Raw genomic sequence first — 22,838 nt, 5'->3', positions numbered from 1 at the left:
ACTTCTCTGACCTCCAGTATGACTATCAACACTGCAGCTGCTGCACAGTGTGCACACACATGCCTCTCTATTTTCTCACCATGTTTCCCAAAGAGAGACTTAAAAGTGCACGAAAAACCAGAGTAGCTCTTTGTCACCTGCTATTATTTATGATAGGCAACTCCTTTTGCAAATAGTCACTGTTTTTGTGCACTTTGCTTGGCTACTTGTGAGTGGCGATGGCTTGCTGAAATAACTATTCTATTAGGTTGTTCTACTAGTTCAGCACAGTCATATGTGATTTTGATAAAACAAATGACATGGACGTTTACTTAAATAATTTTCAAAACGAATCAGTTGTGATTCATCATTTCCCGCTTGATGCATGCGTGTTGATGTGAGTGGGAATTGTGTGCCTTATTATAGGAGGTATTTTTGAACCCACACTCAAAGTAACCTCGGCAAACCCTGGTCAGTCACCACACAGGGTATGCTGCAAATGAATAGGACTTACCACCTGTTCTCTTGACCACCATGGGGTTCTTTTTTTACTTTTCATCTATCACAGAAAGACATAATCTGGCTTTATCTATCTTCCAAAGCTAGTTTTGTTTTAAGCAAAATAAGTTGTGGTTTCTGATTGAAAAACCTATTGCAGATCACTAGTGTGCAAAATATGCCATCAGATAATCCATATTAAACTGTTCGTGTCAGCCGATGAATGACAATGACCAGGTGCACTGAGCATAACTGCAGCACCGGAGGGCAGTGCTTTGCCCAAACAGTTAGCAAGTCATGTCTCCTGTGTATGTGTGTGTCAGCTGCTTATGACGGAAATACATTTTGGATTTAACCCTAACCAGCAACGGCTTCTCCATCCTTTTACTATCAACCCAAACTACCCTACCTAGTAGAGTCCATGCGCACGTGTGGTGCTTTGTCCCAGACTGTGCAGCACAAACACACTCATGGATTCTGGACCTCGACGTTCTCCGCTACTCTTTCTAGGAGTAGTCATGATTTCTGCTGCAGGTAGGGACTCAGCAAAGACTATTGGTATTCAGACAGTTTCACAGAAATTTGCAGGATGTTGTTAGAAATTGGTTAAATCACGGGGGGAAAAAACAATTGCAATTTAATAAAGGTGACCCTAGTTACTTACAGCTTAACATTTGAAAAAACAATTATTCAACAATTTTGTTAAGTTGAATTTTTTTGTAAAGTGTCATTGAGCTAATGATGAAAGGTTTGCAGAAACGATTAAATTCCTTTAAATAATTTTTGACTGATTTATGGCTTTTCATTTGCAAAGTCAAAATAAAATAAACATCTGTACAACAAGACGGTGTTCATGTTTAGTTTGTAATATGCTAAAAACACATTTTGTAAAGCGTAAGTGTAAGTATACATAGAACTAATGCATGATTTTCAAAGGAAGTTTAAATATTAATGAAAAAACTTAACTGAAATGTATTTGTTCTTTAGATGAGGTCGGCTAAGTGAATGAACTATTTTGACATATCAACTGATTTTTTAAATATTTGAAGAAATTATTCTAAATAATCCTAAATTGGTGGTTCTCACTTGCCATTAAATTCAAGTCTAAAATTGATTAAAGGTCTACTATAACCAATTAATATTCGATGAGACATATCAATTGTTTTTCTATTACAAAACTAGATTCAAACCGGTTGTGTTGCAGAATCCTTAGGTTAGCATTAGAAGCTTTTAATTTTATCAAACCCTACAACTACTAGTTTTTTCCAGCATTTTTACTACTGATAGTTCCTAGTTTCTAAAGTTTAATTTTTACTTGGAACTTCTATGTTTGTAAGTTTTTCATCCTTCATCGTCCTGAGAGAGTTGTGTGGGATGATAAACCACAACCTCATGAGGATTGAAGCGATGAAAGCTGGACTATAGATGCGCCTGTGTTATGAATCGATATAAGACATGAGGCTCAATGGCGAGTCAAACCTTTTTAAATGCCAATGCACTTAAATATAATGCATGACATTTTAAGACTTAAGCTCGGCTTCTAGCAGCATTGTGATTCTCCTCGTCATTTTGCATAAGTTACAAAAAGTGAACCTTGTACGCTTGACAAGGGCATTTTTCTTTACCTATATAAGGTAAACAGCTGTGTGAGAAGGAATAAGACGTTACTTGTTTGAACTTCACTGCAGATCCTCAATTGATTTTTTTGTGCTTTGTTTAAAGCGTGTGCGGTAAACCTTGAGGGAGAACTTTTTAAGGATTTGATGAAGGGCTACAACAAGAATGTCCAACCAAATGAGAAAAATGGAAATGTCACCCAAGTCTCCATCAAGATGACTCTCACCAACCTCATCTCTCTGGTGATCTGTTCTCAGTCTCATGTTTGTCTTTATAACCAGTTGCTGCACAGGCTTATAAGCTGACACTGTCACCTATCCTGTCTTTCACTAAGAATGAAAAAGAGGAGGCCCTGACAACCAGCGTGTGGATAGAAATGGTAACTTTACAGACAGCTAAACCACTGACATGCTACTGTGCAGGGATTTGAGGTTGGTTAGAAATGTGTAAGTTTAGCAAACACACTTGCTGTGTGCAGGTATGGTGTGACTACAGACTGAGGTGGGACGAACCACCAAGATCAGCTTTGTATGGGAATATAACATCTGAACTACGGGTTCCCTCCAAAAAGATCTGGCTGCCTGACGTCATATTAGAAAACAAGTGAGTATATCTAAACTAATATGACTTTAAGAGTAAGTCAAGTATATTGTTGCTTTTTATAAGCTCTATCAGTTAAACTAAATAATATGAAAAGCATAATAACTGAGGCATACCCAAAATATGTATGTAATTACTAAGGTTAAATTCTGCATTAGAACCTAAATTGCAAGGCTCATGAATATGTTATCAACATTATTGGTGAAACTTTGGCCCATTTCTCCTGACAGGGCTTTGTGATGAGCCGTGCAAAGTATTGACTATGTTGTCCTTAAGCCACTTCTTTAGGCAAAAATTACTGTAATATTTAATGAGTGGAGAGAATTATATTAGAAATATATGTATTCACACATTCACAATATTAACACTTCCACTGTAAATTGAATGATTATGATACATCATAAAAATATTTCATAATTAAATGAATAAAATCACACTAATTTAATGATAAATTAACTCACAAGACATACAAAAAGTATTTAAGTGAGTGGACGTGAATTTTGCACTCAGAAATGTTGTAGAATGACATTTGTGGATATTTATAACAAACCTACTCTGGTTTATTTTGCCTTGCCTTCTTTTCTCCAGTGTGGATGGACAATTTGAGATAGCATATTACTGTAACGCACTAGTGTCTCCGAATGGCTGCGTGTACTGGCTGCCTCCTGCCATCTACCGTAGTGCCTGTGCCATCACAGTCAACTATTTTCCCTTTGACTGGCAAAACTGTACTATGATCTTCCGGTAAGTATACCCAGACAAAGTTGACAAATCTTGAAAAAAACTGAAATGGAAAATGATATGTAGAGTATAAACAAGGTCAGTCAGATAATGTCCTAAAATGTTTATCTGAAGAAAAATATTTACATTATTTTTCAAATATTTTTTTAAGGGGTTTAAATACCAGTACGTGGCTCACAAATCATTTGCATTGACGTGATCTGTGTATTCTAGCTCTGTTTGGGCTGTTTGTTGCTCTGATATAACTTGAATATCTGCTGTTTTAATTAGTATTTGTCATATTTCCAGAAAATGCATTGTAGTTTTAATTTCTTTTTTCTTTTTCTTTTTTTTTTTTTTTACCTGATTGCCACACCTGCCTTTTCTTTTTACCTTCCTCAGCATAGATGCTCCTTGGCTTTCTTTATGTAGTGCAACATCCATCACAATGTTTTCTGTTATTTTCCATACATCATTTTTGTTTCATCAAAACGTTTTTTATTTAGACTGTCTATCAGTCATCTCTTGCATGCTAAATATTTTAGGGAAAACGTTGAACCATTTTAATTTCAAACTTGTGTCAGGATCTGTGGGAACTGCATGCAAGGATTCAAATGTAGATATTCAGTAAATAAACACAAAATGTAAAACGAAGATGAGACTCTGGCAATGCAATTAATAAGAAAAACTTAATCTATTGCAAAACATTCAAATAATCAAAAGGCTTACAAATGTAAACACTGAAACAGATACTTTCTAATCACGTTTCTTTGGGCATAAAAATAATTCAGTGGAACCCTTGTCATCAGATTCTCAGGTTAAATAGGACTTGTATTAGATGTAATAACAAATTCCTTGTATGTCCAAAAACGTACTTGGCAATAAAGCTTTTCTGATTCTGATTCTGATTCTGATGTACAGTATTTATGGTTGTACTTACGGAAGAGACACGCAATGTTTTCCTTCTGTTCTCAGCTCCCAGACCTACAGTGCCAATGAGATTGAACTGAAACTCCAACAAAAGGATAACTATACACTGGAGTGGGTGGAAATTGATAAAGAGGCTTTTACAGGTACAAAAACACATTTCACAAACAACTACTGAAGAACCGTAGAACACGGTTCATGATTTAGACGCTGATGTTTTTATAGTAAAAACTAAAATCTTTGACGTTTGTGGTTTTAGAGAACGGCGAGTGGGCGATCAGACACAGACCTGCCAAGAAGGTGATCAACACTTGGTACACTAAAGATGACCTGGAGTATCAGCAGATAGTTTTCTTCCTCATCATCCAGAGAAAGCCTGTTTTCTACATCATCAACATTATTGCTCCCTGTGTCCTCTTCTCCTCTCTTGGCCTGCTGGTTTACTTTTTACCTGCCAAAGGTTTTTATCCATTTTGAGCATTTGCTCCCTTTGAAGTTTTAAATCTAGCATGCTAGCATGATGCAATAGTGATGGCTTGACCTTTCAATACTGCAATGAAAAACTGAAATTATGCAAAACCTTTGCATACAGTTGGAAACAGATGTTTACAAACATACTGTGTAAAAAACATTTTTTCCTGTCTGGTCTTAAATAAGCACTAAAGGTTTCATGTTTTAGATACGTTAGGACTACCAAAATTGTTCCTGTTTGCTAAATTCCCAAATAATACAAGATTCCTCAGAGAATTTCCAATATTTTTTTTTTCAAATTAAAAGGTTACATACATTTCAAATCTGTTAAAATTTCATTTAAAACTGTATTATTTGGGTCAGATGTTTTGGACATCGTTAAGCAATTTTCTCACAATAGTTTGCTGGAACTTTGGTCCATTCCTCCTGACACAACTGGTGTCAGTGAATGAGGCTTGTAGACCGTCTTGTTCACACACACCTTTTCAGCTCTGCCCACAATATTTTGGAGTGATGACCATTTATATATATTACTGGATTGGACATCACATGACTACCACATGACACACACATACGTAAGTACACAGAACTGGTTCTTTTTAAAGGCCAATTAGGTTCTTTGAGTAGAATGACATGATGCTTCGACAGTCTAGACAAAATAAGTGATGTACACAGGTATGCCATGCAAAGTAGTACAGTATTTAAAATATTAAAACAATGAATTTTACCTGGTTAAGTAAAGATTGAATAGAATAAAATAATATAATACAACGATTTCAATAATCATATACAGTAATTTATTAGTGGAGTTTATGAATCTGAATTCCTGGACATTTTAGCATTAAACAAACATTTATTTTTTACTGATTCTGTTCGTTAACCATGTTCTAAAATTTCAATATCCTTTGTTAAAACTTAAAATGTGTTTTATTGAGTTTGTTTTGGTCCATTTAGGTTCCTTAAAGTGGAACTAACCAAGTTGTGCTGGATAGACTATGCTACGCTAGCATTTTTCACTGTTCACCAGTGTTTATGTCTTATCTGATCACATTTACAGCACTTTGCTGCATTGGTGCCCAGTGCTTTCTTATTTTATGTCCTCTCCCTCTCTGATCATTCTGTTGTAAGGAATAGTAATCTGACAATATTATTTAATATTTAATATTAATACTTTAATATTTTATTAAATAATATTTCGGTCTGTTAAGGGTTGTCCTGAGAATACCAGCCCAGTAAGGCGATGGTATTAGGACAAAATTGAAAGGTGTAAGCCAAGCGCTGACATTATTGAACAGCAAAACTCTGCACATATATGGAATGAATTCACACAATTTCTTAAAATACAAGAATTTATTAACAAAAATAAGTCAACTCAAAGTCAAACATATTTCAATCAACAAACTCTTTACTATGCTAAAACAATCCAACTAAACTACCAAGCAGAATGAAAGAATAATGAAGATTCATGGGCTATGTACAATATAATCAAGTTAATTGAAGAAGATTGAAAATCATGACCAAAAGAGTGATGCAACATTACCGTGCAATGTTTATGTTTGAGAACCAAGGATTATCTTGAAGAATCTAGAAATGAAGTTAAGTTAGTGTAAGAACTAACTTAGGCAATAATCAGCAAACCTTTAGACAACCATTCATAATGCAAGATCAGATAAAATATTATTTTAATAAAATAATGTTTTAAAGAATGATCTGCTGAACAAAACCAACCTTCTGGATGAATAATTTCTCAATGGTGTCTAATTAGTTGCCTTTATTTATCAAAATAATATTTAAAGAAATATTATTAAGGGAATATTTGGAAAAGAGCCAAATCTTTCTGGAGAAATGGGGCTTAATGATGTTTACTTGGTTATCAGATTTAGTAAAATAATGTTTAGGAACTATTATTCACTAACTTGAAACTAAACCTTTATGTTAAATATTCTGTAGCAGCAAGCACGTGTTCTTACCGGTTAGCAGTTGAGCTAACAAAAGAAGCGGATAGCTTAGCACCAGAACACATACCTTCAAAAATACCAGGGCTAATATAAGGGTTAAAATGCTTAAGCACGGACGGTGCGTTATGATCAACCTTCTGTTTAAAATCACCCCTTTAAATAAAGTTTGTCTTAACTTTAAAAACACACAAAGAACACAACCTGAGCACGCAACCTGGCTCCTCTCGATGTGCAGGAGTAGCGGCTCTACTCCGAGCCCCTCCCGGATGGCCGAGCTCCTCACCCTATCTCTAAGGGAGTGCCCGGCCACCCTACGGAGGAAGCTCATTTCTGCAGCTTGTATCCGGAATCTCGTTCTTTCGGTCATGAAAATCACCCTTTAAATAAAGTTTGTCTTAACTTTAAAAACACACAAAGAACACAACCTGAGCACGTGTGCTGCAGATAGCCTGCTAGCACTAAGATAGCCGAATTTCACACAAGCAAACCAAACTTCATAAAATGAAAAGCGTTTAGATCATTTCATTCCAATTCTTTCTCTTATTTTTCTGCCCACACCTAACCTCTGACCATGCTGAGGAAATGTTGTCGAAGGGGTGAAGTTTGAAGAAACGTCCACAGTCAACAAGCGGTTAGCTTTCAGCTAATTTGACCTCCGGAGCTGTGACTTGAAAGACAGCTTGTTCTGTCCGTCAACCAGCTGTTCATTACCGTAACCACAGTGATGCGAGCCATTGCCCTTCCTTCAGACTTGGCTTGTAGAAACAGCTTTTCTACTGGGGATTTCTCTGCGACACAGTTTCTGCAGGCTCCGAGAGAGAAAGTAAGCAATGCTTATACCTTAATTTCCCCTCTTTATGAATGAAATCACCGGGTACACAAACAGTGCTTCACTCATATTTAACTTTGCATATGATCGCGTGATCTTATGACACTCTTGGATCCAGTTTGAAGAGTTTATGTCTTTTTGCCAGCAAAAAGACCTCAGCGTGCTTGGCCTGCTCCTGTCCCGATGGTCAACTGGCTTGGAGAGGGCGGATGTAGCAACAGCTGTCCTTTTATTTGGACAGTGGCATCACAGGAAGTCCGCAGTTATCCTGTTTTCTGGCTGTGCCGGAAGAAGGTTAATGCACTTTATTTTGAAAAACTCCAGAAAAGGTTGTACCGGAGTTTTAATGTTGAAATCCATGGCTGTGGGTCCCAACACTGTCCTCTTTGGATGTCTCCGTGTCTCTGCTTTGCTGTGACAGACAGTCTCAGAAAAAGAAAGGATGGGGTGTCTTACCTCAGTCTGGGAGCTTCAGTCACATACCAGAGTGAGCCACACAAATGGCAGGATTGTTTATTTAAAAAAATCAAGTGTGACCCAAACCAACCCTTTAGTTCTGCCCCTCGGTGGTAGCTGCATGGGCCAGGTCAACAGTCAGGCCACCGGGGAACGTCCCGGTGCTCCCGATGGCCAGTCTTCCCTGGGTCTAGGTAACAGGAGTCAGATAAACCCTCTTTTAACAGCCTATACCAGCATAGAAATCCCAGCATCAAGGCCAGAAACCAACAACCTACAATAATCACAAATATGCAGCTTCAGATGTTAAAAATTAATTGACAACATGGTGATCATTGTAGCACAGTAGCTATGCCTGTCAACACCATAATGCACAGTTCCCACACTGCTTATAGATTTAAGTTTAGGGAGACTACATATCTCTATGTATTATAACATTTGAACCATATTTTGTTTTAAATGGATAAGAACTAAGGCTGCTACAACCATTTTTATGACAGATGCATGATGATCCCGCACAGGAACAACATGTCTTTGTTGACATGAGTCAATGCATAGCAATGGCTAATAGGCGATGTCCAATCCAGTAATATACAGGGGTTGGACAATGAAACTGAAACACCTGTCATTTTAGTGTGGGAGGTTTCATGGCTAAATTGGACCAGCCTGGTAGCCAGTCTTCATTGATTGCACATTGCACCAGTAAGAGCAAAGTGTGAAGGTTCAATTAGCAGGGTAAGAGCAGAGTTTTGCTCAAAATATTGAAATGCACACAACATCATGGGTGACATACCAGAGTTCAAAAGAGGACAAATTGTTGGTGCACGTCTTGCTGGCGCATCTGTGACCAAGACAGCAAGTCTTTGTGATGTATCAAGAGCCACGGTATCCAAGGTAATGTCAGCATACCACCAAGAAGGACAAACCACATCCAACAGGATTAACGGTGGACGCAAGAGGAAGCTGTCTGAAAGGGATGTTTGGGTGCTAACCCGGATTGTATCCAAAAAACATAAAACCATGGTTGCCCAAATCATGGCAGCATTAAATGTGCACCTCGACTCTCCTGTTTCCACCAGAACTGTCCGTCGGGAGCTCCACAGGGTCAATATACACGGCCGGGCTGCTATAGCCAAACTTTTGGTCACTCATGCCAATGCTAAACGTCGGTTTCAATGTTGCAAGGAGCGCAAATCTTGGGCGGTGGACAATGTGAAACATGTTTTGTTCTCTGATGAGTCCACCTTTACTGTTTTCCCCACATCCGGGAGAGTTACGGTGTGGAGAAGCCCCAAAGAAGCGTACCTCCCAGACTGTTGCATGCCCAGAGTGAAGCATGGGGGTGGATCAGTGATGGTTTGGGCTCCCATATCATGGCATTCCCTTGGCCCAATACTTGTGCTAGATGAGCGCGTCACTGCCAAGGACTACCGAACCATTCTTGAGGACCATGTGCATCCAATGGTTCAAACATTGTATCCTGAAGGCGGTGCCATGTATCAGGATGACAATGCACCAATACACACAGCAAGACTGGTGAAAGATTGGTCTGATGAACATGAAATTGAAGTTGAACATCTCCCATGGCCTGCACAGTCACCAGATCTAAATATTATTGAGCCACTTTGGGGTGTTTTGGAGGAGCGAGTCAGGAAACGTTTTCCTCCACCAGTATCATGTAGTGACCTGGCCACTATCCTGCAAGAAGAATGGCTTAAAATCCCTCTGACCACTGTGCAGGACTTGTATATGTCATTCCCAAGACGAATTGACGCTGTATTGGCCGCAAAAGGAGGCCCTACACCATACTAATAAATTGTTGTGGTCTAAAACCAGGTGTTTCAGTTTCATTGTCCAACCCCTGTATATCTATGGTGATGACCACTCCAAAATATTGACTTTGATGCCGTCAAGCCGTTTCGTAACTGATTTCTCAGTAGAGTTAGGATAAATGCCGATTTGAAAGACCCATTTGCTCACAAACTTAAACATCATGGCTGTTATCTTGAGAAATTATAACAATACTTCCAGGTTTTTTTCCCTGAGTACATCTGCCAACTGTAATTTCACTTTTTAGGTTGCTTTTGGGGTAAAGGCTTCTTCTTCTCTGAGTGACCTTTCAGGCTACGTTGGTATGGGACTAATTTTACTGTGGATAATGACACTCTCTGACCAATGTAGTGGTAAAATAAAAAAGATCAAACAGTTCTCTGGTGCTATTCTGGTATTTAGCAAGTAGAAATAACTTTGGTGATCCCAGATGACTTAAAACAAGAAAAGTTTAGTCTGATTTAATGTCAAAAAGTGAACAAATAGGTTAAGTGTATTTCTGTAAACTCTATGTAAATTTCTGGTTTCATCTGTAGCTCTGAGTGAATATTGATTTTAATTTTCATAGCTGGTGGTCAGAAGTGCAACATGGCTATTTATTCACTTCTGGGCCAGACTGTGTTCCTCTTCCTGATCGCTAAGAAAGTTCCAGAGACTTCAAAAGCAGTGCCTCTTATTGGAAAGTAAGTCCATGTACCTCACTTTTGCTTTTATTTTAGTTCCACTTGTACTGACTTAAAACCATGATTAATCTCTTTAATGAACCTTTCACTGCAGATATCTGATGTTTGTGATGTCAGTGACCACTATTGTAATAATAAACTGTGTGATTGTCCTCAACGTGTCATTAAGAACTCCGAACACTCACAAAATGACAGACAAAGTTCGTAAGGTAGGACTCTTTCCAGATCACCATTTGAAAATCTCCTAAAGCTGCCGTTTAAAAATCAGTAAGCATGTTTTCCTTTATAGATTCACCCTAATTCTGTCTTGACTTCAGATCTTCCTGAATGTGTTGCCTCAGCTGCTCAGGATGAGGATGAAACCCTGGACACCAAACAGTGATAAAACCTCTGAAACTACTGATGGAAGAACTCTTTGCACAGACAAAATCCACTGCCGGCGCCGCAGCTCCATCACACTTATCGCTAAAGCAGAGGAATATTTAGCTACGGTGGCTCGATCGGAGCTGATGTTTAAAAACCTCAAAGAGAGGAACGGATTGATGAAGTCAGTGTTAGAAACTCTTTGTAAGTATTTATGAAAATGTTTTCACGAACAAAGTGAAATTACAGTTCTGATCAGAAATTTACCTACACATATGATGGGTATTGATGTCATAATAATGTTTAGGCTTTTTACTGTTGCCAGTTTGGAGTAATTACACAACATAAATCTTCAATGATTTTTAAAAATAAGAACTGAGAGCACAGGTTTGAATTCATGTGGATTTTCTCTAATACAGGGTCAAAATTATACATACAAATTTCAGTATACACATACAGTACTTCAATCTCTTTGGTTATTATAATTGACCACACCTAGTAATTGGTCTTCACCAGTTTTAAAAAGAATATGTTTAACAGCCCAGAAAGACGTACAAGGAACTCAGTGGAGATCTAATGTACCTGTTTACGAGCTGCTTCGACCTTACAGACAAGCACTCAGCACCCAGCTGAACAACCTCGCTCCATTCAGAGATAAAGAGTTTTCATTAGTTTTCACACCCTTACTGCTAACCTAGCTTTAATTTACTTTAGACATACACACCTGCAGTGTTGAGAGGTTTCTGCCCTTGTCACCATCCTAACAACTTTGCACTTCCAGGCGACAAATTTACACACACAAACACATATCCTTATAGGGACCTTCCATTAACTTCCATTCATTCCTATAGTATACCTTGACCCTTATCCTAAACCTAACTCATCCCAGTATATACCTTACCCTTAGCTAAACTCAATTCATACCTTAGTCCTAAATCTAACCATTAACCCGCATAACCCATTTCCCCTCGTGTGGACCAGGTAAAATGTCCACACAATGTTGGTGTTCCGTCAGGAATTGATCCACACATTGTTATATACATGCGTACACACACACACACATACGCACACACACACACACACACACACACACAAATAATCCAAATGTTTGATGGTCGTACAAACAGGTTCCAATTTCATCAACATGGTCTGTGTACTTTGATGCCTGATGCAGTTGCATTTCATTGAAGTCAATCACGCAATTAGGAGACCATCTTGAGATATATTTTTTCTAGAGCAAAGTGTAAATGTCCTGGCCACAACAAATGGTGTTCCTCTTCTTGCCATCTCAAATGAAGGAGCACATTTCTCTGTTCTTGCAGAGTATTTACTGGCCTTTAGGGATAGGGTGAAAGATGATAGGCTAGGTTAGGTTGCTTGTTATGTCCAGGAACAACCCAGGGACTGCCAAGGTTTCAGCCTGCCATAAACTGGAAATTGTGAGGAGAATTGTGCATTGGTCATCAACTCAGACATTGCAGCTTCACACATAGAACAACCAAACGCGTTCTGGTGAAAAGTTTTATAGTCAAACAAGACTTGAACTATCTGGCCACAATGACAAGAAGAATATTTGAAGGGGACAAGGTTAAGATTTCAAACCCAAGAACACTGTAACAGCTGTCAAGCATGGTGGTGGTAGCATCATGCTGAGGGTCTGTTTTACCAAAGGTACTGGTTCAATGCATTACCTCAAACCAATAGCTAGTTGGTTGAAACCTGAACCGCACTAGGTGTTCAAGCAGGACAACAATCCCAAAGTCCCATGAAAGTAGGTCAAGTCAAGTAAAACCTTATTATCCCTAAGGTGCAATTTGCAATGAAAACATAAAAAATAGCCACACACACCAAAGAACAAAGCAAAACAAGAAAAATTAAGTCCTTACAATGTGGACCTGGAATTGAGCAGGCTAATAGCACTGGGAATAAAGGATTTTTTCAGTCTGTTCATCTTACAATACAGCATTTTGTATCTTAGGTGTCAGATGTATAAAGTAGGCTAACATTAAACATGTGGAATTGCCGTCCCTAAGCCCTGACTTCAACACTTAAGAAAATTTGTTAACTGTGCTCAAAAAGCAGGTCCCACGCCGAAAACCAACCAATTTGGAAAATTCAACCAATCCTTGAAAAATGGTCACATATCCAGCCAGAATTGTACCAAAAGCTTGTTGATCGCCGCAAAACATGTGTGGTCCAGGTGCAACTCAAAAAGGGACGTACACCAAATGTTAGTTGGGGGTATATGCATATATTTGAGCCAGGATATGTAAATTTCGACCATGTGTGGGTAGGAGAAAATTCACAATAAGTTGTACACGAGATTCTTGTTTTTTTTTATTTAAATGTTTCATCTCACTGAAACTGTATGCTGTATCACCTGCAAAAGGAATAACTGAAACACAATCAATAAAAGATATTAATATGAAATGTTCGATATAAACTTCTGACCACAACTGTGACCGTAACATGACTATGTGATTTGTCTTTTACACAGATGGTGGACTGAAAGGAGGCACAGCTGAACAGCTCAGCGTCAGTTTGGCGCAGGCCTCACCAGAGCTGAGGCAGTGTGTGGCCTCCTGTAAACACATAGCAGAGACTGCAAGACAGCAGAACAACTTCCAGAGTGTAAGTTCTTACAAAGTGTTGGCTACCTTTGATGCTACCAAAGAGTCAGTTAGAAGCATTTATATCATGCCAGTGGGGCCTGTGGTCTGATTTCATATATGATTTAATGTGTGCTATTTGTAGGCGGAGGTAATAAACGCAATATTTTCTTCATCTTAGGAAAATGAAGAATGGTTCCTGGTTGCCCGTGTGATTGACAGAGTCTGCTTTATTGTCATGGCATTAGTGTTTTTCATCGGCACGACCGGCATCTTCCTGATGGGCCATTTCAACCAGCCCCCCTCCTCGCCGTTTGATGGGGATCCAAAGGAGTATCTCCCCCCATTAGAGAATCACAGAGATGCGACTGAAAACGGAATAGGAGCAAACCTCCTGAGCTGAACCAGGAAAAAGTATTTTAATTTAATCTGACCACCGAACATGACAATCTGATGGTGTTTGTTACAGGTTCATCACAAACATCTCTGGCACAAAGAATCTAGAGGGTGATGTTATCAGTCAGTTGTGGTTCTGTGGATTATAACACGGGCCAGAAAACTTAACTATGTGGATACATTTTCATGTAAGCTATAAATGACTATTAAAGCCATACAGTGCCTTTGCAACATTTTTATTGTTGCAGCAGAGTTGTTGAAATTCAGTTTGCTTTACACTCTAAATAATAATAATTATCTTTATTGGTCATTGCACATTACAATGAAATTTGTCCTCTGCATTTAACCCATCCCTTATAGGGAGCAGAGGGCTGCCATTGTGTGGCACCTGGGGAGCATTCTGGGGCTAAGGGTCTTGCTCAGGGACCCAGAGTGGTAATCTGTGGGATATGAACCTGGCCCCTTGTGTACCCTCTGGAACACAAACCTCCTGTTCTAGCCACCACTCCCCCCCTAAATGGTAAACATATATCACATCCAAATGAACGCACTTATAAATAAAGTCATTGGACAATGTTGTAAAAGTGTGATTTTTATGAGTTTTGTTTTATAACATCTTATGTTTCGGATCATCCATGAGGAGAAAGAACTCCTCCACCCATCAGGTTACATTCCATCAATCAGGTGACATTTCACCGGTGGCAAGACAATCCACAAAGTCCACTAGTTAGGATTTATTCCATGCCCCCGATTGCACCATATCAGCTTAGTGTCGTACAGACAAAGAACCCTTATAATTTTGGGAGTTCTGATGTCTGGGAGTTTGAATGGCTGTAGGGGTCTTTTGTGGCGAATTGGACCCATGGGTTAGATATAGTATGTCTCATCCAGAAAAAGAAAATTAAGGCTTCTTACAAGAACCAAACCTCGGTGGGGAGCTCCCCTGTGAGCAACTGGCAATTGAGACTTGGCTGGCCCAGATGGAATAAGCTACAGGAAACCACATCAACAACTACTATGGTTTTACTCAAAGTGGTCAGAAGAGCTGCTGAGTTGTAAACTCCACTCAACCAAGATAGAGGAGTCCTTGTTATAACAATACAGGCTTAAAGGGAGGAGAATGACCAGGAAGGAAGGAAGGATAAGCTGGTATTTCATCTGTGCAACTAAGGCAGTTGACAGATCTAAAATCATTTACTCAGAAAATAAAACAATTTGATTTCCTTTTTTAAGACTCCACAGGTCCAAAACAGTTCAAATCCAGAATCCAAAAGACACAAACCAGAGAGAGAAGAGCACCAAAAATATATCAAGCCCGAAGAAATCAAAACTTGCAGATCCAGCAGGAGAGAAGCAGCAACTGGGTGAAAGAACAGTCCTGGTCAGGTCCACAGGAATTAGAGGAAATCGCTCAGAGACATCATGATGAAACAAAATAAAACAACACGTTGAAGAACAGGGGTTGGACAATGAAACTGAAACACCTGGTTTTAGATCACAATAATTTATTAGTATGGTGTAGGGCCTCCTTTTGCAGCCTATACAGGGTCAATTCGTCTTGGGAATGACATATACAAGTCCTGCACAGTGGTCAGAGGGATTTTAAGCCATTCTTCTTGCAGGATAGTGGCCAGGTCACTACGTGATACTGGTGGAGGAAAATGTTTCCTGACTTGCTCCTCCAAAACACCCCAAAGTGGCTCAATAATATTTAGATCTGGTGACTGTGCAGGCCATGGGAGATGTTCAACTTCACTTTCATGTTCATCAGACCAATCTTTCACCAGTCTTGCTGTGTGTATTGGTGCATTGTCATCCTGATACATGGCACCGCCTCCAGGATACAATGTTTGAACCATTGGATGCACATGGTCCTCAAGAATGGTTCGGTAGTCCTTGGCATTGATGCGCCCATCTAGCACAAGTATTGGGCCAAGGTAATGCCATGATATGGCAGCCCAAACCATCATTGATCCACCCCCATGCTTCACTCTGGGCATGCAACAGTCTGGGTGGTACGCTTCTTTGGGGCTTCTCCACACTGTAACTCTCTTGGATGTGGGGAAAACAGTAAAAGTGGACTCATCAGAGAACAATACATGTTTCACATTGTCCACCGCCCAAGATTTGCGCTCCTTGCACCATTGAAACCAACGTTTGGCATTGGCATGAGTGACCAAAGGTTTGGCTGTAGCAGCCCGGCTGTGTATATTGACCCTGTGGAGCTCCCGACGGACAGTTCTGGTGGAAACAGGAGAGTTGAGGTGCATATTTAATTCTGCCGTGATTTGGGCAGCAATGGTTTTAAGTTTTTTGGATACAATCCGTGTTAGAACCCGAACATCCCTTTCAGACAGCTTCCTCTTGCGTCCACAGTTAATCCTGTTGGATGTGTTTCGTCTTTCTTGGTGGTATTCTAACATTACCCTGGATACTGTGGCTCTTGATACGTCACAAAGACTTGCTGTCTTGGTCACAGATGTGCCAGCTAGACGTGCACCAACAATTTGTCCTCTTTTGAACTCTGGTACGTCACCCATAATGTTGTGTGCATTTCAATATTTTGAGCAAAACTGTGCTCTTACCCTGCTAATTGAACCTTCACACTCTACTCTTACTGGTGCAATGTGCAATCAATGAAGACTGGCAACCAGGCTGGTCCAATTTAGCCATGAAACCTCCCACACTAAAATGACAGGTGTTTCAGTTTAATTGTTTAACCCCTGTAAGTACTATGTCAAAATTTTAAAATGTTATTCATAATTATTGGGTATGAGATCTTTATTTTATTAGAATAACAAAAATGAGCTTATGACCGTTCTTTGAAATATTTGCCCAACAATATCGACTTTGCCTTCTGTTTTTATTTTATTTATAGGTTATAATCAAGTTTCATCTATTTTTGTTTAGTTTTTCTAACACAGTTTTCACTACCATAGTAAATGTAGCATGAGGGTGAGCTTCCATTCGATTGGCAAAACTGTACCATGGTCTTCTGGTAAATACATCAGTTGCCAAAAATATAAATATAATATATCTGAGGGTTCTGTTCAGATATTGTTCTGTTTTTAAAGCTCTGCTTTGGTTTGTTGTGTTAATATTTGATCCCGAAGGAAGCTGATTAGGCCATATTGCCAAAAGTATTTGTTTGACTACTTTTACGTGTACATGAACTTTGATGACATCCTATTCTTAATCTATAAGGCCTAATTTGTTGATGGACCCACTGTTGTCAGCAAAAGCAACTTTAACTACTCTGTAAACATCTTCCAGAAGGTTTAGGAGGGTGTTCATAGTTAGATGAGAAAACTAGAATTGCAGCCTCTGCTCTAATTCATTGCAAAGGAGTTCAAGAAAGTTGAGGTCAGGATTCTGTGCATGTCAGTCAAGTTTCTCCACACCAAACCTAATACACCTGCAGCCATGGAAGTGATTGTAACCCTGGAATTCATTGATTTGGTGGTGTGACCCAATACCTTTGGTAATATATTGTAGCTAGTGGTCAGAAGTGCACCATGGCCACTGCCACGCTTCTGGGCCAGACTGTGTCCCTCTTCCTGGTCACTAAGACAGTTCCAGAAACCTTAAAACAGTGCCTCTTATTGGAACGTAAGTTCATGTGCCTCACAGAGGTTCTGTCCGGTTAGTGATTTCAGTTCAATTCAATTCAATTCAAAAATACTTTATTAATCCCAAAAGGAAATTAAATGTTGTTGTAGCTCATTATGAGGGTTTCCTCAAAGAGCCGTTGTAGATGCTGATGGCTGTGGGTAGGAAGGATCTCCTGTAGCACTCCGTCTTACAGCAGATCTGAAGAAGCCTCTGACTGAAGACACTCTGTTGTTGTAGGACAGTCTCATGAAGAGGATGCTCAGGGTTCTCCATAATGTTCTTTATTTTATGAAGAATCCGTCTTTCCACAATGATCTCCAGAGGTTCCAGAGGAGTCCCCAGAACAGAGTCAGGTTTCTTTATCAGCTTGTTGAGCTTTTTTTAAGTCCCTGGCTCTGATGCTGCTTCCCCAGCAGATGATGGCAGAAGAGATCACACTCTCCACAACAGATTTATAGAAGATATGCAGCATCTTGCTGCAAACACCAAAGGACCTAAGCTTCCTCAAGAAGTACAGTCTGCTCTTTCCCTTCTTGTAGATGGCTTCACTGTTGCATCTCCACTCCAGTCTGTTGTCCAGGTGAACACCGAGGTATTTATACTCCTCCACCATCTCCACTTCTTCTCTCATGATAGAAATAGTTTTTGACTTATTCCTGTTTCTCTTAAAATCTACAATCACCTCCTTTGGTTTAGTCACGTTTAAAATGAGATGATTGTTTCCACACCATGCCACAAAGCGGTCCACCATCTCCCAGTACTCAGCTTCTTGTCCATCTCTGATCCACCCTGCAACTGCAGTATCATCCAAGTATTTCTGCAGATGACAGGAGTCTCTCTTGTACTGGAAGTCTGAGGTGTACAGAGTGAAAACAAATGGTGAGAGTACAGTCCCCTGTGGTGCTCCTGTTCTGCTGACTACCTAGTTAGACTCATAACCCTTCAGTCTCACAAACTGTAGTCTGTTTGTCAGGTAGTCTTTGATCCAGGAGATTGTTGAGGCCTCCACCTGAGTCTTCTGGAGTTTCTGACAAAGCAAATCAGGTTGGATTGTATTAAATGCACTGGAGAAATCAAAGAACATGATCCTCACAGTGCTGCTGGCTTTGTCCAGATGACAGTGGGTTCATTGAAGCAGGTGTATGATGGCATCTTCAAATCCAGCTCCACAGCAATACGCAAACTGAAGGGGGTCTTGATGGTTTACTGTTTGCTTACTCAGGTGGGCCAACAGGAGTCTCTCTAGGACCTTCATGATGTGGGATGTCAGGGCAACAGGTCTATAGTCATTGAGGACTGATGGGTGAGTTTTCTTTGGTACCGGAACAAGACAGGAGGTCTTCCACAACATCGGAACCGTCTTCTGGGCCAGGCTAAGGTTGAAGAGGTCCTGCAGAATCCCACAGAGCTGCTCTGCACAGGCCTTCAGGACTCTAGGGCTGACATGATCTGGACCTGCAGCTTTATTCCGATTCAGTCTCTCCAGTTGCATCTTCACTTGACTTCTTGAGACACACAAGTGGAAGGTGGAAGCAAAGGAAGCATCAGTATCTTCTGATATGGTCGAAGGCAAACATGTAGAAGCAGAAGGGTCTAGGGCTGAGGTGGAAGATAAAAAATGTGAGGTGTTACTGGACAGCTGTGGGTCCTGTGGGTCAAAGGAAGGTGGAATGTCTGTTTGGCTGTGAGCAGGATGCGAAGCTTGTTTCTGAACTGAACCTATTGAAGAATGTGTTCAGTTCATTGGCTCTGTCCAGAACTCCATCGGTCTGATCATCCTTCTGCTTGAAGCCTGTGATCTTCTTCATCCCTGTCCACACATCTCTGGTATTGTTTTGCTAGAGCTTGCTCCCCAGCTTCTTCTTGTACACCTCCTTGCTGTCTCTTATCTTGACTTTAAGTTGCTTCTGTAAACTCTTCAATAATTATCTGTCTCTCTCTCTGAAGGCTCTTTTTTTCTTGTTAAGTAGGTCCTTCGGGTCACTGGTGATCCAAGGTTTGTTATTGGGGAAGCATCTCACGGTTCTGGTGGGGATGATGTTATCCACACAGAAGTTTATATAGTCGGTTACACACTCAGTCATGGCATTGATATCCTCTCCATGTGTCTGGCACAGTGCGTCCCAGTCTGTAGCCTCAAAGCAACCTTGCAGAGCTTCTTCAGCTTCCTGTGACCATTTTCTCACAGTCCTCTTTATTACAGGTTGCCTCTGAACAAGGGGCTTATATTTCGAGCAGAGAAAACAAGATTGTGATCTGATTTGCCTAGAGGAGGTCTTGCTGTAGAGATGTATGAGTCCTTGACATTTGCATAAAACAAATCCAATGTTTTGTTTTTTCTGGTAGAGCAGCTGACAAACTGTTGAAACATTGGAAGTGTAGCAGAGAGTGAAGCATGGTTAAAATCACCAGAAACTGCCACAAAAGCATTGGGGTTTTGTGTATGTAGCTTAGCAACAACTGAGCTGATGGCATCACATGCAGTGTCAGCAACAGAGGCCGGCAGCGTCGAAGCCAGCGGCGAAGAAGCCGGTGTTCTGGAGGCCTGCAGCGACATAGCCAGCTTAGAGGCCGATGATCCGGAGGCCAGTGGCGGAGAAGCCAGCAATGAAGAAGCTGAAGGTCAGGAGTTCGGCGACGTGGCCAGAGGAACCCAAGAAGTGTGGTCTTCAGAGGTCTGCGGCGAGGATGCAGACGCCTCGGAGGTCTGCGGCGAGGATGCAGGCTGCCTGAAGGCCGGCAGCAGAGATGCCCGGGAAGCCCACTAAGCGAGGAGTCAGGCGGTCTGCAACGTGGCGAGATCCTCAGAGACTTGAACCTGGCATCCGGCGTGGACCCAAGCTTAGAGTCGTCAGGTGCATTGTCAGTCAAAAAGTCAGTCATCACACAGTCGGGCTGTGGTGTGTCAGGCAAAGAGTTGGGCTGTGGTGTATCAGGCAAAGAGTCGGGCTGTGGTGTGTCAGGCAAAGAGTCGGGCTGTGGTGTGTCAGGCAAAGAGTCGGGTTGTGGTGTGTCAGGCAAAGAGTCAGTTGTGGTGTCAGTCTACCCAGGAGCACAGTCAGTGGGTCCTAGAGCCAAGATCTGAGGCGGTCCGTCCTCAGACCCCTCAGGAAACTCGGGAACTAGGATGAGAGGCGGTCCGTCCATGCAGCCGCTCTGTAGACCCGGCTGCATGCTGTGAGTCCAGCGTCTTGGCTGCATGCTGCGACTCATAATCCTTGGAGCTCTGTGCTGCTCTAACGGCCACAAGAAGAGGGTCGAAAGGACCTCCAGCAGAAAGAGGAGCTGGAGCGTCGAGCCATCCCTCCGCAATGAATTCGGCCTGAAGAACAGAGTGCACCAGATTCAGATCCTCTGGATGATCCATTAAATGAAGTACGAAATCACAGCAACGGCCTTTCATGAAATCCTCTTTCATTTTCTCCAGCCTGGCTTGAACCCAATTCAGGGCTGGAGGCTGCACCGGCGACTGGTGACCTGCAGAGGGCGCTGGGTGACCACCCACCAACTCCGCGGAAAGCAGCTGCGAGGAGACCATGGCGGATGGACCCTCCGTAGAAGGGTAGGAGGCGTCAGTCCGAACCTCCCCAAAGACAACAGCCCTGCGGCTGCGACGCCATCCTGGGCGGGAGCCGAAACCAGCGGGAAACTCTATCGACTCTGGAGTTGCTGCAGACGTTGAAGACTCAACCGATGCTGCATCTGGCGTGAATGGCCCGGAGGAAGTTGCGGTGAGCGTGGACAACTCACTAGCTGTGGGTGAGGAGGAGGGCTTGCGACAATGACCGTATGAATGCCGGTATGAAGGCTGGAGATACCGGCGTCTAGCTCCCTCCATTTCCTGGAGCAACAGGGGCGAAGGTAATATCTCCACCTCTTCTCCGTAAATCCTCCTCAATTCCTCCTCCTGCTGTGTCACCCACTTCTTCAGCTCTTTATATCTATCTGCTTGGTCCTGGTACTGGCTGGTTCCTAATATCACGTTGTGGGTTTGGATCGGACCAAAGTGCAGATAAGAGCTTGGCAGCCGCATGATGAGGCAGACTTTTCTTTAATTAAAGGTCTCCAAAACGTAACATAATCCAACAAGTACAAACATGAGTGGAGCCAAAAACTTACATGTGTACATAGTTGTGGAATAATGATGGAGGAACCAGCGGGGAACAAAGAACACAGACCAACTAATATACAGGGAGAAAACAAAGGCAGGTAATCACAGGAACTAAGAACAGGTGTGGCAAGGAGGCATAGGGGACAGGTGGAACTAATTAACAATAAAGGAAAACATAAACCTAGGCACAGTTAACACAAAAACACAAACCAAGTCCAAGGATGTCATACCATGACAATAACAAATGTCCAAAAATAGAAAGTATTAAGAAAAATCCTCCACAGCATCCGACACCGGAATGGACAATCGTCGAAAAAAAATCAACTGTATCCACCACAAGAAGAATAGTTCCCAAAACAGAGCAAATCAGAACCAAAAGCAACAGAGCTACTCCAACCTGCTGCCACCTTGAGCGGCGCAATTCTAGAAGTGTAAAACTGACTCTTATACATTTCTGTAATGAATCTTTCACTGCAGATACCTGTTGTTTGTGATGTCCATGACCATCATTGCAATACAAAACTGTGTAAATGTTTTTAACATGTCTTTGGGGATGTCTAATTCCCACTTTATGCCAAACAAAGTCTGTAAGGTGAGTTTTCCCAAATCACTATTTCTAAACTGTGTGTAAACATTAAATTGCCTATTTTTTCTTTATGTCTGCATGTGTCACCCTCAGATCGTCCTTACTAAGCTGCCTCATCTGTTGAGGATGAATCCCTGGACACCAAACAGCATTACAACCTCAGAAACTATTTAAGTGGGAACTCTGTCAGGGAACAGACTCCACTGCCAGCTCCTCAGCTCCATTACACTCATCACCAAAGCAGTGTCGAGGCAGTGTGTGGCCTCCTCCAAACACATACCAGTGTCTGCAAGACAACAGAATAACTTCCTGAATGTTAGCTCCTTTAAATTGATGCCTATTTAGCTGAATGAGTTTAAAATTTGGTGTTTTATGCAGTAAAAACATATGCACATGCTGTTTGAGTAAGTACACAGTCACCTTACAATGATTACAAACATAAAATGTCTCATTTCATGACGTTTCCATTTTCTCTGGTTTAAAATAAATATATAATTTATCATTTTACATACATCCTAGGAAAATAAATAATTGGTTCTTGCATTTTTCATCGGCACTATTGGCATCTTCCTGATGGGCCATTTCAAGTAGGG

General features: G+C 41.0%; 1 protein-coding gene across 2 annotated transcripts; it reads left to right on the top strand.

Moving 5' to 3' along the window:
- Nucleotides 1–502: 502 nt before the first annotated feature.
- On the top strand, nt 503–14,342 carry chrng (cholinergic receptor, nicotinic, gamma). Of its 2 annotated transcripts, none has more exons than XM_047367566.1 (12): nt 503–1,011; nt 2,200–2,336; nt 2,429–2,473; nt 2,573–2,697; nt 3,283–3,438; nt 4,390–4,487; nt 4,601–4,801; nt 10,454–10,568; nt 10,738–10,777; nt 10,886–11,135; nt 13,429–13,562; nt 13,722–14,342. In XM_047367566.1, the coding sequence occupies exons 1-12, from the start codon at nt 948–950 to the stop codon at nt 13,941–13,943; spliced, it is 1,587 nt and encodes a 528-aa protein (XP_047223522.1). In that variant the 5' UTR covers nt 503–947; the 3' UTR covers nt 13,944–14,342. The 2 variants fall into 2 exon arrangements, with proteins under 2 accessions (XP_047223522.1, XP_047223521.1); XM_047367565.1 differs by having other exon boundaries at nt 549–1,011; nt 10,663–10,777.
- The last annotated feature ends 8,496 nt before the right edge of the window (nt 14,343–22,838 follow it).

Source organism: Girardinichthys multiradiatus, chromosome 6 (assembly GCF_021462225.1).
Source record: "Girardinichthys multiradiatus isolate DD_20200921_A chromosome 6, DD_fGirMul_XY1, whole genome shotgun sequence".
Lineage (NCBI taxonomy): Eukaryota > Metazoa > Chordata > Actinopteri > Cyprinodontiformes > Goodeidae > Girardinichthys > Girardinichthys multiradiatus.
Note: the sequence above shows the minus strand (reverse complement) of the source record. Positions and strands in the feature narration are given on the sequence as shown.